Source organism: Ictidomys tridecemlineatus, chromosome 1 (genome assembly GCF_052094955.1).
Source record: "Ictidomys tridecemlineatus isolate mIctTri1 chromosome 1, mIctTri1.hap1, whole genome shotgun sequence".
Taxonomy (NCBI): Eukaryota; Metazoa; Chordata; class Mammalia; order Rodentia; family Sciuridae; genus Ictidomys; species Ictidomys tridecemlineatus.
The window spans coordinates 1040327-1059119 of NC_135477.1; the positions used below are offsets into that span (position 1 = coordinate 1040327).

Below are 18793 nucleotides of genomic sequence, written 5' to 3' on the forward strand. Positions count from 1 at the left end.
CAGGTACACACACACACACACACACACACACCACCTGTGTCTGATCTGTCTCCTCTGTGACCTCACATATCCACACATGCACACAGGTAAACACACACACAAACCACCTATGTCTGGTCTATATCCTCTGTGACCTCACATATCCACACATGCACACAGGTAAACACACACACACACCACCTGTGTCTGGTCTATCTCCTCTGTGACCTCACATATCCACACATGCACACAGGTGCACACACACACACAGACACACCACCTGTGTCTGGTCTGTCTCCTCTGTGACCTCACATATCCATACATGCACACAGGTACACACACACACACACCACCTGTGTCTGGTCTGTCTCCTCTGTGACCTCACATATCCATACATGCACACAGGTACACACACACACACACCACCTGTGTCTGGTCTGTCTCCTCTGTGACCTCACATATCCATACATGCACACAGGTGCACACACACACACACACACCACCTGTGTCTGGTCTGTCTCCTCTGTGACCTCACATATCCATACATGCACACAGGTACACACACACACACCACCTGTGTCTGGTCTGTCTCCTCTGTGACCTCACATATCCACACATGCACACAGGTTCACACACACACACACACACCACCTGTGTCTGGTCTGTCTCCTCTGTGACCTCACATATCCACACATGCACACAGGTGCACACACACACACACACACACCACCTGTGTCTGGTCTGTCTCCTCTGTGACCTCACATATCCATACATGCACACAGGTAAACACACACACACACCACCTGTGTCTGGTCTATCTCCTCTGTGACCTCACATATCCACACATGCACACAGGTAAACACACACACACACCACCTGTGTCTGGTCTATCTCCTCTGTGACCTCACATATCCACACATGCACACAGGTGCACACACACACACACACACACCACCTATGTCTGGCCTGTCTCCTCTGTGACCTCACATATCCATACACGCACACAGGTGCACACACACACACACCACCTGTGTCTGGTCTGTCTCCTCTGTGACCTCACATATCCATACATGCACACAGGTGCACACACACACACACACCACCTGTGTCTGGTCTATCTCCTCTGTGACCTCACATATCCATACACGCACACAGGTAAACACACACACACACACCACCTGTGTCTGGTCTGTCTCCTCTGTGACCTCACATATCCACACATGCACACAGGTGCACACACACACACACACCACCTGTGTCTGGTCTGTCTCCTCTGTGACCTCACATATCCATACACGCACACAGGTAAACACACACACACACCACCTGTGTCTGGTCTGTCTCCTCTGTGACCTCACATATCCACATATACACACAGGTGCACACACACACACCACCTGTGTCTGGTCTGTCTCCTCTGTGACCTCACATGCACACAGGTGCACACACACACACACCACCTGTGTCTGGTCTATTTCCTCTGTGACCTCACATATCCATACATGCACACAGGTGCACACACACACACACACCACCTGTGTCTGGTCTATCTCCTCTGTGACCTCACATATCCATACACGCACACAGGTAAACACACACACACACCACCACCTGTGTCTGGTCTGTCTCCTCTGTGACCTCACATATCCATACATGCACACAGGTGCACACACACACACCACCTTTGTCTGGTCTGTCTCCTCTTTGATCTCACATATCCACACATGCACACAGGTCCACACACACACACACCACCTGTGTCTGGTCTGTCTCCTCTGTGACCTCACATATCCACACATGCACACAGGTGCACCCACACACACCACCTGTGTCTGGTCTGTCTCCTCTGTGACCTCACATATCCATACATGCACACAGGTGCACACACACACACACACACACCACCCGTGTCTGGTCTGTCCCCTCTGCGACCTCACATATCCACACATGCACACAGGTGCACACACACACACCACCTGTGTCTGGTCTCTCTCCTCTGTGACCTCACGTATCCATACATGCACACAGGTAAACACACACACCACCTGTGATTGATCTTCTCCCTTGTGACCTCAAATATCCACACATGCACACAGGTGCACACACACACATTCCACCTATGTCTGGTCTGTCTCCTCTGTGACCTCACATATCCATACACGCACACAGGTGCACACACACACACACCACCTGTGTCTGGTCTATCTCCTCTGTGTCCTCACATATCCATACACGCACACAGGTGCACACACACACACCATCTGCGTCTGGTCTGTCTCCTCTGTGACCTCACATATCCATACATGCACACAGGTACACACACACACACACACACACACACCACCTGGGATTGGTCTATCTCCCTTGTGACCTCACATATCCATACATGCACACAGGTAAACACACACACACACACCACCTGTGTCTGGTCTGTCTCCTCTGTGACCTCACATATCCATACATGCACACAGGTACACACACACACCACCTGTGATTGATCTTCTTCTTTGTGACGTCAAATATCCATACATGCACAGAGGTGCACACACACACACTCCACCTGTGTCTGGTCTATCTCCTCTGTGATCTCACACATTCATACATGCACACAGGTGTGCACACACACTCCACCTGTGATTAGTCTATCTCCTCTGTGAACTCACATATCCATATGTGCACAGAGGTGCACACACACACACCACCTGTGATTGGTCTTTTCCCTTATGACCTCACATATCCATACGTGCACAGAGGTGTGCACACACACACCACCTGTGATTATTCTATCTTTTCTGTGAACTCACATATCCATACACGCACACAGGTGTGCACACACACCACCTGTGATTGGTCTTTTCCTCTGTGACCTTACATATCCATACATGCACACAGATACGCGCGCACACACACGCACACACACCTGTGATTGGTCTTCTTCCTGTGACATCACACATCCATACATGCACACAGGTGCACACACGACCAACCATGTCTGGTCTTCTCTCAGGTGACCTCCCATTGAGCGCCTTCTCCTGGGGGCTCCTGCCCACTCTGGTCCTGACCCAGGTGGCACTCGTGGCACTCACACACTGTAAATTGTGGTCACACTTCTGCAAACACTTTCAGTTGCTTCCAGCCTTACCTGAGTAGGCTCCGTGGCTTTAGGTGCTCTTTCCCCTTACTGCTTAATGCTGCCTTGAGGTTTGGGGGCAGCTCGATGGGCAGGAGCTGGTGCTCCAGGACCTCAGCCTTCTCGTTCTCCACGATCTCCTGTCTCAGCTTCCAGAAGCGCCTGATCTCCTCCTCGCTTGCCCAGTGCTCTGTGGCATCGGGGGGCCTCCGGAACTCGCTCAGGTGAAGCCCTTCCACAGGCGGGAAGAAGTCCGCCTCCTGTTCCCCCAGCGTGGCCTTCAGGTCCCAAGGGCTCCTGGTTTTCTCATTAGGCATGCAGTCCTGGGACAAATCCAGCTGGGGGTCTGGAAGCTCACTCGGGTCCAGCTTCTTAACTGGTGGAGCCTCTGACAGAAGGAAATGCCATTTTAGCAGCCTGAACATCAAGGCCACCTCCAAGAGCCAGAGAGGTGGGAGGGCGTCCCCTCACCTCCACGCAGCAGGCTGCTTCAGAGCCCAGCAGCTGCTGCACAGACAGGAGCAGCATCTCTCCAAGAGGCCAGATCTCTTTGCACAAGTGTCACTGTCCGGGGTAGGACATCTCTGCTCCCACCCTCGAGCCCTCGAGCCCTGACTTAACTTACGGCTAGTCTGCTGCTCTTGTGTGGCCATGCCTCTGCTGACTATCAGAGACTTTGGATCCACATCAGCCACGTGAGAGAAAAACTAGCCCCGGTGTGTTTCTCACTGTGTTTGGAATTGGGACCCAGACTGCATTTCTGTTGATGGAAACAGGTGCTCAGAACTGTGAGCCGGGAGGACAGAGGCTGCAGCAGGGGCCCTGCCAGGCGGGGCAGCAGCTAAGGGATGGGGACCAAAGGGAGTATCTCACTCTAGTCACTGCTGCACCTTCTGTTCTTACATTTTAAACAGCTGTGACCACTCTGAGCTATTCTTTGGTAAAGCACACAACCACTGTCAGACTTTCAGGCCCAGCCCATTGTCTGTCTGCCAGCCACGTGTCAGCTGCACGGCCACCCCAGCTCCAGCTGCAGCCTGCTCCATAAACTGCAATTGGGTGGAAAGTAGTTGAGAAAGAACACTGAATGAAACTGCACACTCAAGCACTCATTATAAAAAGTATTTTCAGAATTAGCAGTTTACAGATTGTTCTCCTTTTAGCAGAGCCTTTCTCTAAACACTCCGTGGAAGGGGCTGCAGGTGCCAAGGGGCACCACCCAGCTGTCATCACCGTACATGCCCAGGGGGCTTCTCTCCCTGCCTAAACCACGATGAGTGAGTGGGAACTCACACAGGTGCCACACTCGCACTGCACAGGACAGCATGTCCCCCACCTCTGCACCTCACAGACTGCTACATGCTGGGGGCTTTCAGTATTAAAGAAAAGGCTCACAAAATAGGCAAAGACACACTTTTAAAAGTCCTAATTAGTTGTGAAATTCCCCTGGTGTATTTTTAGCAACTGGAAATGTGCACATTTGGCCAGTTTGCCTGTGGATAATCCATTTAGGGGCAGAGTGGAAACCGCAGACTCCCGAGAGCGCCTCCTGGAGGAAGATGGTGCCACACTGAGCAAGGACGAGAGGCCAGAGACCATGCACAGCGTGTTGGAAACCACCTGGGGGCCAGCCCTGACGTGGGAAGACACCGAAGCAGCAGGTATTCATTTTTGACAAACTATTTGATGTATTTTGGGCTTTTTAGTTTGAAATGGCCTCAAACTTAAAGAACAGTGCAAGAACAGGGTGGAGGGCCTGAGTTGCACTGATGCCAGGTGCGCAGCTGCGGAGTCTCACCTGGCACCAGGGCCACAGCTGTGTCCACGCGCCCTCCCTCAGACACGGCTTCTACCTCAGATGGACTCTCCCGCAAGGGCCACCCGGCCTGGAGAACTGGGGTGTCAGCCTGAAGGCCCACTGTCCACCGCAGACCCTCTAGGCCCTCGCCAGGTGTCCCAACAGTGCCCTCTTCCACCTCTCTCCAAACAGGTCTCCTCCAATCTGGAAAGACCCTGCTGGCCATTCCCTTCCCTGGTGTGCTCCTCTGTGAAGGGTGCAGACTGTCCTGTGCAATGTCCCTCCATGGGGTCCGTGGGGTCTATCCTTGAGTAGACTGCATCTTGGGCCCCCAGGTAGGCCCAACGGCCCCTGTCCTCACACAGCCTCTCAGCTGCAGAGTCCAGGCCCTCATGCCTACCTCTCCTCAGCCATCCCAGGCTCGTGCTACCTGATGCCCCAGCCAGGTGCCACTGCCCTCCACGGTGCAGTCCAGGTCAGACAGCCAAGGGGTGCAGATGTGTCCAAGACCCCAACTTGCAGACTCTTCCCCACTGGGGGCATGCTGTTCATTCTTCCCACTCCCCACAACCCATCAGCATCATAAAAGCCAGGCGCTTTTGCCATGCACCCCAGAAGGAGCCAGACCAAACCATGCCAAGGTCAGGTGCCATGCAGCATGGCAGTGCCAACAGAGACTCCAGCAGTTCCCAGGGTAAGCTGACTGCCCACTCTTGAAGGCCAGGGTATCGGGCCAGTGAGAAACCTCCTGCATTACAGCCCACCCTTGACCGCCACACATGATCAAAAGCTGGGTGCTTTCTCGGCTGGAGCAGACGCCAGCCGCTCTGCTAGGGCACTCCCTCCTGGAGGAGACGCCAGCTGGAGCTTGGTCCAGGTGTTTGTACTCCTCCACTGGGTGCCATTTTCACTGTCCCCGACCAACCTGTCTCTAGCATCACAATGGCTATCTGCCCTTCCCAGTCCATGTCTCAAGATTCGTGGCAGCTTTTGATGCCACTGCACATGCCTCTCACACAGGATGGCAGGCCTGGAGAGCATACACCATCTCCAGGGGACGCCCTGTGCTGAGCCAAGGGCACCAGGGTGCAGTGCTTCCTGGGCTTGGCACCACCACTCTGTAAGTCTTCCTATGCAGACATTCCTGGAGGGTCTTCTGATTGCACCTGGTGTCCTCACCAGCTGCTCTCAGCCCTCTGGCTCATGGTACACTGCCCTCCACCAGTGTTTCCCGGGTTCACCTCCAAGCCAGCCACTGGCTCGAGCATCCAGATCTTGGAGCTGCTTCCGAGGATTCAACCTAGACATCGCACATGTATGACCAACACTCTGAAGCGAGGCATCAGGGCCATCTGCGATGGATCGAGGACAGATGCATTAAGCACAGGCCTGGTCATCTTGGACCAGGCTTTTCTACCAGCTTCTGGATGCTACATCCCATCAGGAGAATGAAGCTCTTGCTCCTTCCTCTCTCCCCAGGCTCCTCTTGTCTCTGCCAAGTCCAAGCCCAGCTCCTCTGAGCCCATCAGCAGACCACTCTGCACAGGGTGCTGTAGGCAGGGACTCACTGCAGGAGCCCGTAGAAGGCATCTGGAAAGCTTATCACAATGGCCCAAAACCCCCAAACATAAGCAAACAAGAAACGAAAACCAGAAACCACAGCCCTCCGGAAGTCTCTGTTTATAAAGTGCAATGAGCACACCAAGGAGAGAGGCTTTTCTTCCTCCTCTGTTGTTTCAAAGCCCTGCAGCCTCTTCCCTGGAGAGCTCCCACCGGCTGAAGACCCCAGGAGAGTCACAGTGGCCGTGCCTGGAGGCAACTCCCAACAGGCCCAGAAGCAAGTCTCCTTGCCCAGGCACCTCCACCCAGGAGTTCAGGAGCATGTCCCGGGCTCGGCTGTGGGCTTGGGATCACTGGGAGCTGTTACCAAGTACATGCCACCTGGGCCACAAGTGCAAGCTCACGTGCCACTGCCACAGGCCAACTGTTTACATATGCAATTTACATTATCTATGTGCTTTCTTGACTAATCATTAAAAATGCTCACGTTCCTACGTATAGAGTATATGACTCAGTCCAACTTTAACCACGGTGAAGTTAATGTTTCAGAATGTTTACTGTTTTGGTGAGCTTCATGGTGACTCTCCTTCTTCTCTATTTCACTTTACTTTTTCTAAGTGTAAGTAACCTCAAGAGCACTTGAGACCAGATGAGACCATGAGCCCTGAAAACACCTTCTGGTCACGTGCTGTCAAGGTGGAGCAGCTGAGCAAGGGCCTGCTGCAGAGCTGACAAGACCATCACGCTGGCAGAGCCCCTCTGCTCCTCTCCTGTACCTGCAGGCTTATTTTGGTCTTCTAATGGAGCACGGGCCTCCTGAGCCTCTGCTCCCTGCTGGCTTCGTTAAGTTCCCACAGTGACCTCCAGACAGGCTCTGTGATGCACCCTGGGGACGTGAATCCTCGAGCACAGGCCAAGCGAGGTGGTGTGGCTGGTCCTCCTGGGACCCACAGAGGACAGCAGCTGCCCAGGTCTTCAGGAGGACATCAAGAAGAGATGAACGAGCTCCACCCTGGCTTAGAAAAGCTTGACCCCCAGCTTCCATGCACGATGTCATCAGCTGTATCCCCAGCCATCGTCCCACAAACCTGAAGCAGCTGACTCTCTGGGGAAGGAGTGCTCCACCGCACAGATCCGCAGGAAGGTCAGGATGGCCACCACTCCTTTCTGCACGATGAGCTGAGGAGGGAATTCCAGAGGGCAGTGTCTTAAGTTCAGTGCCTTCAGCGTGGCCACGTTCCCTGCAATGGAGGAGAGAAACGTCAGTGCTCTGCAAGACGCTGCTGCAGGGACACAGACAAGATCAAAGCAGCTGGTCTTGCATTTAAAACGACTCTAGTTGGTATTGGGGTCAGAGCAGAGGAGGACACCTGAGCTTGCTCTTTAAAAGCTGCAGGAAAGACACAATCCACAGATTGAGAACAGGCTACATGAAACAATAGCAGCAAAAGCCACCCGCATGCACCACTCGCAACACCCATTTGTTGCGTAAAAGCTGCACCAGACCCACAGAGGTGGGGAAATGTGTCCTGCCCTCGGGGAGTGGGCAGTCACCCAGAACTGCCTTTGGGCAGTCCCAGATGCTGGGTCCAGCAGACAGACTTCAAAGCAGCCATGACAGCCGGGCATGGTGGCGCACGCCTGTAATCCCAGCCACTTGGAAGGCTGAGGCAGGAGGGTCGTGAGTGCAAAGCCATCCTCTGCAATTTAGCGAGACCCTGTCTCAAAATAAAACATAAGGGGCTGGGGATGTGGCTCAAGCGGTAGCATGCTCGCCTGGCATGTGTGCGGCCCAGGTTCAATCCTCAGCACCACATACAAACAAAGACGTTGTGTCCACTGAAAACTAAAAAATAAGTATTAAAAAAAAATTAAAAAAAAAAATAAAATAAAACATAAAATGGGCTGGGGGGAGGGGGATATGATTCAATGGTAAGCACCTGTGGGTTCAATCCCTGATACCAAAACAAAGGAAATACTACCTCACCCACCCTCCAGCCATATCTGCTGTGTACATCCACAGGCTCCAGCAACCCAAAAGAGCAGCATTTAAAATCATCTTTTGTTTTATTGTTCTAACACTTACCCAGCTCCACAGGTAACACTTTGATAGGATTTCTTTCTAAAAGCAAAGTTTTCAAATGCCTTTAAAGCAAAAAATAAAATTAAAAATTAAAAAGCAGAAAATTAAAAACGACCACACCTAAAATATACCATCAAATCTCTTCCTTTTCCTTCTCCTGTTTCAGAAGTCAGTGCAACATAGATCCCAACCCCGATTCCAGCACTGACCTGCCACTGGCAGCCCCAGTCAGCGTAGGCTCTGCCCCGGCACCACCTGTACCTGGGGCCAGGCCACTCTCCACTGTGGGTGCTGTCCGGGCACCGTGGGCACTCAGCAGCATCCTGGGCCTCCCCTTCGAGATGCTGTGTGGTTCCCTCCAGCTGTGACAGCCCCACTGTCTCTGGACACTGCCAACAGTCTTCTGGGGCAAACCCACCAGCCGAGAAGCCCTGCGCTGGGCTCTCCACCTCTTCCCGTCGGGACTGCACCTTGACCCCTATCCCACGGCACGATGTGAGCAGTCCAGGTGCTTCCTGGGCTAGGAAGGAGTTTCAGCAGTGTTTGGAGACCCAGCTGTGCAGGACACACCCACGCCATCAGAGGCAGTCACGCATGGGGCTCCTGGGAAGTCTCAAGGCAGGCACAGCCAGAGGGGACTTCTAGATGTGTTTGATCTTGGATGCCTTCTCTCACGTAGTGCCTATTAACAGCTCATGCATTAAGACAAAATGTGCCATAGACAGACGGGGTATTCAAAAGGTGCCCTCTAAAATTCACTGACTGAATCATGATGGAAAAAATCAGTATTTTACATTAAACTTTATTTTGCACTTCTTCTTCTGCTCATTTTTCACATTTACTTCTGAGGACTGTATCATCTGTCCATCTGTGCAACTATGTACTCAAGACGTTGAGATCTTGGTCAGCTGTGATGTGGGCTGAACTTTTTCACCTCCGAAGGCAAATGAGACTCAGACAGGCCCCCCACCCCCGAGGCACGTAGGGGAAGTGAGTGTGGCCAACTCTGCCATGTGGGGTGGTCTGAGAAGCTGTGTAGGGAAGGAGAGCTGCCACTGTGGATTGCACTGACTTGCACCCCAGCCACGCCAGGTCCACACTGTCCAGCTGGAGCCACTGGAGCCGTGCAGCCTTCTACCAGCCAGGGTCATCGCAAACAGAAGCGTGGCACAAGCTTCTTTCGGGGCACGTGCTGCCACGGGGGGGGGGTGCTGCCTGCTGCCCATGCTCCTGGCTCAGCACCGCCTGAGCTGCTGCAGGGAGGGCCAACGGGGCCACAGGTCAGCCCGGGAGGCCAAGCAGGGCAGGGCTTGCAACATCTTCCTGCACTGTCTCTTGGTGAAGCCAGCGTCAGCAGGTGACAGTGGACAGTGACCAGGAGTCCTGTCTTCTCCCAGGGTGTCCTTGAGAAGGGCCCCAGACCCTCAGGCTGAAGGCACAGTGAGGAAGCCAGCATGTCTGTGATCTTTTGAGGCCAGATTGCAGCTGACGAAGACAGAGGTACAAGACAGAGGCTTCCTACCAGTATGTCATGAAAATGAATTTTCTGATTGCAATCCAGGGGAAAATCCAATTACCGAAGGATTAGACAGTTTTCTCTTACCCTCTTAGGTCTTCCTTACTGTTGGGGTTTTTAAGGAATAAACTGCTGAGGGAATCCTTCCCTGCAGTGCTCAAGGTGGACCATCCCAGTGCTGCCCTTTTGGCTGCTTGGTTTTGGTCCCTTTCACTCTCACCACACAGGCACAGCTACCAGGAAGCAAGGATGGTGTCTCTCCCTGTGAGACGTCTGTCTCTCCCAGTAGGACCCCAGACACCCAGGACGGCAGAGGACAGAGGCAGCTCGCCTCCTCTTCTCCAGCGCCAAAGCCCGGGGGAGCTCGGCCCTAGCGGCAGTGCTCCTTCTTGGGAGGTGGGATGCTTCCCAAGAGCACAGGAGAGTCCCCTACCATGTACCATTGCCCCAGAATGTTCTCATACACACTGTAGACGACTGACTTGTAACACAGTCCCTCACGTCCTAGTAGTTCAACCTTCACTCATGGACTACTTCATTTCAATGATTCTCAATTGAACATACAAATCTACATATAAAATTGGACTTGTTTGCCTTGGGATCTATTTTTTAAAAATTTCTCTCTGCTAGAAAACTGACATGTCCAAGTCACTGAGAAGGGGAAAGTCCAAGGTTTCTAACAGGCCTACGATCACTCAAGACTTCTAATTGACATGTCTTAGCTCTTCAGCAAACTGATCCCATCTTAATCATATAATGGGTCATAAATCACAGAACAAGGTGTAGCTTAAACAACAAGAAGCAGCAGGCTTTGGCTGGCAAAATCAAAGAATTCCAAACTCTGAGCTCTGTGTGCTTATTTTAGGAAGAAGTGTACTTGCAGGAATAGGCTTTAGTTTATTTTTACTCTTGAGTAGCAATTACTCACCCGAACTGAGTGCTGAGGCTAAGATAATTTATGAACAAAAAGCACTCACTCATCCAAACACAGAGGCTGATGGCCATGTGAGGCAGGAAGCCTTCCCAAATGCAGAAGCCACCAGCTCAGAGGCACAGGAGGCTGCTGGGCAGCCTTGCCTCAAATGCTGGCTCCTCTTGGGTCCACCCGTGACGCCCCCCAGTGCTCCAGGCATCCCCACCTGCTTCAGTACTAGCCTGTCATCAGACTGGGCTAGTGACTGATGGGCACTCCTCATGGCCACATGGAGCAAGAGCACTCCTTAAACTACTTCCAAAAGCCTCACCCTGGCGCTGCACCGCAGCCTCCATGACACAGTCACTGGGGACACAATGGTGTAGGAACTCGGGTCACCTCCAGACGCCCCTCTTCCTTGTGGGGAGCGAGTCTGAATGATTCGTATTTTCCTTCCCTGAGCCCGAGAGGCTCTGACCCTCACCACATTGCTCCAGTCCTGGAAGTTTGAGGACACGCCTTCAGACGTAGGCCGGTCGCCCCATGGATTGAACCACCCTCACCTGTTCCTTTGTGATGTTACCCCTTTGCCCTGCTTGGGACAGAATGTTCCCTGGAAACGCCCTTTGTGTGTCCCCTTCTCTGGCTCTGCCTTTGAGCATGACCTTCCTAGACGTCAGTCAACCTGCTGACAGCAGACATCAGGAAGCCAGACTCAACCCCCTGAAACCTGACCCCTGGCCTCATTTGAATGGCTTCTCCTCAAAAAAGGGCTCAGCACATGCTCGCCCGCTCTCTTTCTGGGGACCCTTAAGGTCAGAGGAGCTGTCACATGAACACAAAGAAAAAAGTCTGTCTCTTGTGTGGATATTTCACGCAGCCCAGTTCCCCTGCAGTGATCCTGGGTGTTTCAGTCGGGAGGACACGGCACTTCCGCTCCAGCCCCACCTCCACCCCACCCGAAGCGCGGCCAGGTGCTGCCTCTGGCATGGACGGCTGCAGTGGCCTCCCAGCCATCCCCCTGCTTCCACTCTCGCCCCTGCAGCCTCCCCTCATGGTGTGGCTCAGGCCAAGTCCCACTGCTCCCTCTCCACTCACCCCTCCTGGGACTTCCCTAAATGAGTTGAGAACATGGGCTCTGTGGGCTGGCTCCCCACTGTGGGATGAATACACGAGGAGAACAACTCAAAGGAGCATTTGGGCTCACGGTTTCAAAGGCTTAGGGCCACAGTCGGCTGGCACATTGCTTTTAGGCCTGTGGTGATGGCAGGGCATTCGGAGAAAAGGGCTCCCCTCCTGGCATCCAAGAAGCAGAGAGGGAGGAAGGGGCAGGGGACAGGAGACATTCTCCCAGGGACACCCCCACTGGCCCACTTCCTGCAACGAGGTCCCACCTCCTACAGTGTCTACCACCTCCCAGTGTCCATTCAGCTATGCCCCATCAATGGGTTGGTCCACTGACAAGGTCAGCCTGTAGGGTTCAATTACCTCCCCAAAGCCCTGCCTCTGGACATTGCTGCCTGGGACCAAGCCTCAACACAGGAGCCTCTGGGGGACACTCCAGATCCAACCTTGTAGGCTCCAAGCTCAGTGATGCTCCAGACCTTACTACGCCCCCAGCTCTGATTTGCACACTGGCCTCCAGGCCGTCACAGTCACAGCTAGAAGAGTGTGGTGCTTTTGGACAGCACACCTCCGACCGGCTCTAAAATGATCTAACACCTCCATTCTAAAGTAACCCCAGGAAAGCAGGCACTGATGCAGCCTAAAGAGAGGGCAACAGGAACTCTGACTCACTTGTGAGAGCCAATCCCAGGGGGAAGCGCCTTGATTCTGTTGTACCGGAGGTCGAGCCAAGTCAGGTTTGGCAGCAGCTGGAAGAAATCTCTAGGAATCACGCAGAGGGCATTCCTCTGAAGATGTAATTGCTTGCACAGAAAAGAACAGAAAATGTCTCATTAACCAACCCAATTTCAAAGCACGGTTTATTCAAGAAAGCATTTTCAGAAAGACAGTATACTAACTACCATGTGTGGCACATTAAAAAGTAACAAGACATTTTACCCTTATAGATTTAAACAGCTGACACAGAATCAGAGCAGAGTTCTTTTCAGAGCTGAGAGTGACTTCTGTGTGCCATGCCAAGTACCTGCTTTCTCAATGAAGTACCTTTTGACACCAAATTCACCCAGGACTTCACAGACCATTTTCTCCCTCCTAGGCTCCACACTCAGCGTCCTGACTCTGGGTAGCCCAGTGAACTGTTCCCTTGACGAGCGGGTCCTGGGGATCCACCCAAGTTCATGGCTAAGGGAAAGCTGCTGGACAGAGGCATAGGGGTCTTCCATGGCACTATTTATGATAGATGGATGCACAGAAGTCCCTTCAGAAGCCATTTCAGAACAGTGTGGCACATCAGCTCAGAAACATCCAAGTCACCATCATGGATAAGACCAGGTGGCAGCAAGACTGCTTGTATACCTACAACCTACACACAACTGTCCCCACCTATCCACAGGGAGGCTGAAACCATCGAAAAGTACTGCATATGTGCTGCGTGCATCCCCCAATACACACACACCTAAGGAAAGGTGGGACTCATGGAGAGGCATGTAAGAGGGCCACAACCAAGAGCAGCAGCAGGGCTGCGCTGTGGCCCAGTGAGAGCGCTTGCCTGGCATGTGTGAGGCACTGGTTCGATCCTCAGCACCCATAAGAATAATCAAAACAAAGGCAATCTGTCCATCTACAACTACAAGAAAGAGAGAAATAACAGAACCATCTAGCCATACTGTACAGTTCATAAAAGTCATTAAAACTTATGAGTTATTTATTCCTCAAATTTTCTACTTAATATTTCTGGACAAGGGGGGAATAAGGTGTATTTAATTGCACAATCATATAATAGCCAGATGAAAGGAATTTTTAACATCATGCAATTAGCATTATTACACCCATCTCCTCCTGCACCTAGGTGTACTGAGGAGGCAGACACAGATGCTCAGAGCATGACCTTGAAGCCAGACAGCTGGGCTCAAAGCTAGGTCTTGACACCTATCAGCTATGCGGCCTTGACCAAGTTCTGAAACCTCTGTGTTCCAGTGTCCTCGCCACAGCTGCTGGGCCCCACCTCACAGGGTGTGCCCCAATCAGGGAGTGCCTGTGATCCTGGGCCTTTTGCCACTACACTGTCTGCTACTCAGTGGGCAATCAGGCAATTCCTTGTATACCATAGTTCCACAAGCCCCCAAATCCAAACCATTTACAGGCCTCTGCGAGACACTGACTAGAAAAGTCACGCTCCTTATAAATGCATTGAAAATCATATGCCTATTAGAAAACCCCTGTTCCTGCCTGCTGGCAGCTGGCATGCTCTCTGGAAAGCAGTGGGGCCATCAGTGCACAGTATGTGCCTCCAGGTCAGCTGTGCGTGTACACACAGGCCTCCATGCAGGACCCTCCCAGGTCAGCTGCTGGAGCAGAGTATTAACCCTTCCAGTCTGTGCTTGCCCTGTCGGTACCAGCCAATTCTAGTGTGCAGCTCCGAAACCACAGGTCCTCCTGAAGGCCAGTAAGAGGACTCCTTCCCAGCACCCCCAGAAATGCAGGCACTACCCCATGTGAAGCTGGTGGGTGGAAGAGTGTGTGGCCTCTCCCTGCCTCAAGGTCCTGGGAGTGTGAAGGTGGAGCATTCTTTACATGTCCCCTGAGTACCAGTATCTCTGGAAGTGCGACCTACAATGCCAAGGATTGCTCTATAGCTACAAAATGTGGCCTGTAACCCCTAAGAGTCTGCATCTGTGAGTGGTTACCTCACTTACTGATTTGTTGGCATGGCAATAAAATTATCTATCTTACGAAAGGGAAACAGTTGTGACACTTCTCTATTAAGCTGAAGGACTTGGAATTTCCTCCTCTCCTGTAGGCACAGAGTCAATGGGAACCTCAGGGCTCGACATCTGCTTCATCACAAGTGACACACACAGGAGCCCATCACAGGATGAGGTGGGTCCCTGTGCTGGCAAAGCCCTCAGAGGTCAGTGCTAATAAAGAACAGCAAGAGCAGCGCCGGCCCTGGCAGCAAACAGGTAAACATAAACTGGCAAGCAGGCTTCAGCAGTGCAGGCGCCACCTGAAATGCCAAAGTGCAGCTTTCGTGAAACCGCTGGGCATGTCAACTCACATCACAATGTTCACTGTCTTCATGTACATTATGGCTGCTCTTCACAATAATCCCAGACTCCAGATGAAGTCAAATAAGTTAGGGACCTCGTGACTCCAGCTGGGCTGGCACTGCTGGGGGGAGCAAGGTCTGCATCCAGGCTGTGCTCTAAGAAGGCGGTGCTCCAGAAGCACTCCCAGGCACTGCCCTCAGGAGGCGCCCAGCACCAAGGCCATGGCTGTCACATCAGCAACAGGGAAAGCAGTGGGAGAAACCGGCTGAACTGCTGTTCCACTGCTCAGGTCTTTGGAGGAGTTTGTTTTTTAAATAAGAGACCAAAGATGTTTGGGTGCTTGCCTCCCCCATGGGGCCTTGGTGGAGAGTGATGGCCTGCAGGATGGGCTCCCTCTTGTGAGCAGATGCACCACTGCCCTTGCCATGGCCCATATCTCGATTTCTCTTTGTTGTGATCAGCAATATGAAAGCCCAATTAACCCTTCTTTGCCTCTTTCTAGAATATTCTCCAAACAGCAAGATGCTTAGCAAGCAAGCGCAGGGCTGGGTGCTCCACTTATTTGCACAGCACCTGTGTGACAACATCCCAAGGAACGGCCACTTACTTGAAGGTTGGGGATTTTGAAGACCTCTCCCATGTGATGCAGACCACTTTGACTCAAGTCCAAACTTGGTGAGGGAGAAAAGATGATTCCCTCAATAATCCTATGAACATCTCTGGAAGGGGAGGCAGGCAAACCACTGACTCCATTAGCACCCTCCTCTGCATCCTCAGCAGCCCCAGCGGGAGCCCCACAGGTGCAGCTTCCCTCCATCTGTAGCCCTCCAGCGGCCACGGCTCATCCTCCTTGGTCTGGAGTCACCTGCAAACACAGGCAGGGGAGACCCAGCAACAGCCAATCACACTGACACAGAAGGTGAAATTAGAACCTTGGATCTTAATTGTCCAGCAACACCTTTGCTCAACACCAAGTTTAAGAACTGTGGCTCACCCAAATCTTAGCGGTGAGGCACAGCTCCACTTTGTCCAGCATTGATAATCAACTCTGTAATGCTTATGGGTCTTACATGCACATCTAATGGACGACCCGGTTACTGACACGTGTTCATGTCACTCCCATTTAGGGAGGAGGAGGGGTTCCAGTCAGTGAAGGAGCCGCCCCAAGGGCGCGCACATAGTGGGGAGCCAGGACTGCATGAAGGCAAACAGGAGCTCCCCAGGACATCCTGGCCTTTGCACAGTAGGTGGTTGGTGATTAGCAGAGAAGGGCAGGCCTCAGCCCGCTACAGACCCAACAGGGAAAACGTCCACACCCCAGCTGAAATATGCCAGGATGGCCCCGCCTCTATTTTCCCCATTTGGCCTGGTCGAGAAATGTCTCAAGTTCCCAGCCCAAGAGTCTCTGCAGGAAAGGAGACCAGGGCCTGGCGCAGCCTGATCCCAAGCCCCTGCGGAAGGCCACGCTGCCGGCACCACCCCCCCAAGTCTGCCCAGAAGCCCCGCCCGGCCCCGCAGGCACCACACCTCCCACAGCCCCGCCCCGCAAGCACACCACGCTCCGCAGCTCCGCCCCTCAGGCACACACCGTGCCCCTCAGGCACACCCCGCCCCGCAGCCCCGCCCCGTCGGCACACCGTGCCCCGCCCCGCACATATACCACCCCTGCAGCCCGCCCCTCAGGCACACCACGCCCCGCAGCTCCGCCCCTCAGGCACACACCGTGCCCCTCAGGCACACCACGCCCCGCAGCTCCGCCCCTCAGGCACACACCGTGCCCCTCAGGCACACCACGCCCCGCAGCCCCGCCCCTCAGGCACACCACGCCCCGCTACGCAGGCACGCCCCGCCCCGCAGGCACGCCCCGCACATACAGCACCCTTGCACCCCGCCCCTCAGGCACACCACGCCCCGCAGCCGCCCCGCAGCCCCGCCCCTCAGGCACACCACGCCCCGCAGCCCCGCCCCTCAGGCACACCACGCCCCGCAGCTCCGCCCCTCAGGCACACACCGTGCCCCTCAGGCACACCACGCCCCGCAGCCCCGCCCCTCAGGCACACCACGCCCCGCCCCGCAGGCACGCCCCGCCCCGCAGGCACGCCCCGCACATACAGCACCCTTGCACCCCGCCCCTCAGGCACACCACGCCCCGCAGCCGCCCCGCAGCCCCGCCCCTCAGGCACACCACGCCCCGCAGCCCCGCCCCGTCGGCACACACCGTGCCCCGCCCCTCAGGCACACCGTGCCCCGCCCCGCAGGCACGCCCCGCACATACAGCACCCCTGCACCCCGCCCCTCAGGCACACCACGCCCCGCAGCCGCCCCGCAGCCGCCCCGCAGCCGCCCCGCAGCCGCCCCGCAGCCGCCCCGCAGCCGCCCCGCAGCCGCCCCGCAGCCGCCCCGCAGCCGCCCCTCGCCCCCCACATCCCGCAGCCGCACCCCGCTCAGCAGCCACCCCGCGCCCCGCAGCGGACGGCCCCGCCTTCTCCCGCCTGTGTCTGGAGTCCCCCGGCCCCCGCCCCGCCCGTCCTGCAGCCCCGCCCGCCTCGCGCCCGCCCTACCTGCGGATCCTTCTGTTGCACGCCCGCAGCCCGGCCGCTGAGAGTAGGGGGCGCCGCCAACAATGGAGGCGGCTTGGGCCCGCGGTCGCCCTGGAGACGCCGCGCTACGGGGTGCCTGCGGGCGCCGAGCCCCAGAGGGCGCTATATTGCGCTTGCGCGCGCCGCGTCTTCTACAGGGCGGTGAGGGGCGATGGAGAGGGCGGGGTGGGGCTCGGGAGGAGGGTGGGGCGGGGGCGGGGCTCGGGAGGAGGGCGGAGCGGGGAGGGGCCGGGGTGGGGCGGGGGCGGGGCTCGGGAGGAGGGGTGGGTGGGGCGGGGCTCGGGAGGAGGGTGGGGCGGGGAGGGGCCGGGGTGGGGTGGGGAGGGGCCGAGGTGGGGCGGGGGTGGGGCGGGGAGGGGCCGGGGTGGGGCGGGGGCGGGGCTCTGAAGGGAAAGGTAGGGCGAGGGCGTGGGGGCAGCGCGGCGAGGGTGGGGCCGGTCCAGGGCCAGCGGGTCAGCCACAGGAGCCCCGGGCGTTGGCAGCTTCGCGGGCGGTGGCCGGGTTTCTGCTGTGAGGCGGGTGAGGCCTTGCGGACGCCGCCCATGGAAACTGGAGAGGTGGAACACACAAAAACAAAGGTAATTCCATCAGGCCGAGCATGGCTGTAGGGTCACTTTTCTTCATGAGCAACCGCCTAACTGGCAGAGACGTCAGAAGGCTCTACTACTGAGTGAGGCTGTCAAGAGGCCAGTGACCACAGCTTCAGTGATGTTCTGAGGCCACTTGCTGATCCAGTCAGATCCCAATGGCACCGAGATGGTCCTGGACACAGGAGGAAGGGAACATCACTGGAGATCTTAAGTAAGTTCCACAGCTCTTCATATGCTCTGTGTCATACCCAGGGCAGTGTGAGCACATGGTCAGGTCCCAGGAAGGTCACCGAAAACAGACTAACTGGTGGCCCAAATACCGAGACCAGCGCGCAAACATGCTCAAGGCAATGGTTCAGGTGGTGGAAGCAAAGGTGATCCTGGCCTGCCGGAAGGAAGCAGAGGGGAATTCCAGGACTGCAGGACAGTAACACAGCATCCAAACACTC

The 18793-nt window shown here is 55.0% G+C and overlaps 1 protein-coding gene across 3 annotated transcripts in view; it reads right to left on the reverse strand.

Annotated features, from left to right (window-relative positions):
• The window catches only part of Lrrc27 (leucine rich repeat containing 27), a 41333-nt gene extending 23439 nt beyond the window's left edge, over positions 1-17894 (reverse strand). Inside the window, exons 1-6 of one of the 3 annotated variants that reach the window (XM_078023912.1) lie at positions 17716-17891; positions 15762-16019; positions 12777-12907; positions 8554-8612; positions 7556-7708; positions 3122-3497 (exon numbers count right to left, since the gene is read on the reverse strand). In XM_078023912.1, coding sequence (XP_077880038.1) covers positions 3122-3497; positions 7556-7708; positions 8554-8612; positions 12777-12907; positions 15762-15971 — 929 coding nt within the window. In that variant the 5' untranslated portion in view covers positions 15972-16019; positions 17716-17891. Of the gene's footprint in view, positions 1-3121; positions 3498-7555; positions 7709-8553; positions 8613-12776; positions 12908-15761; positions 16020-17715 lie in introns of all 3 variants that reach the window. The other 2 variants (XM_078023923.1, XM_078023917.1) reach the window with 2 other exon arrangements.
• Positions 17895-18793: the final 899 nt, after the last annotated feature.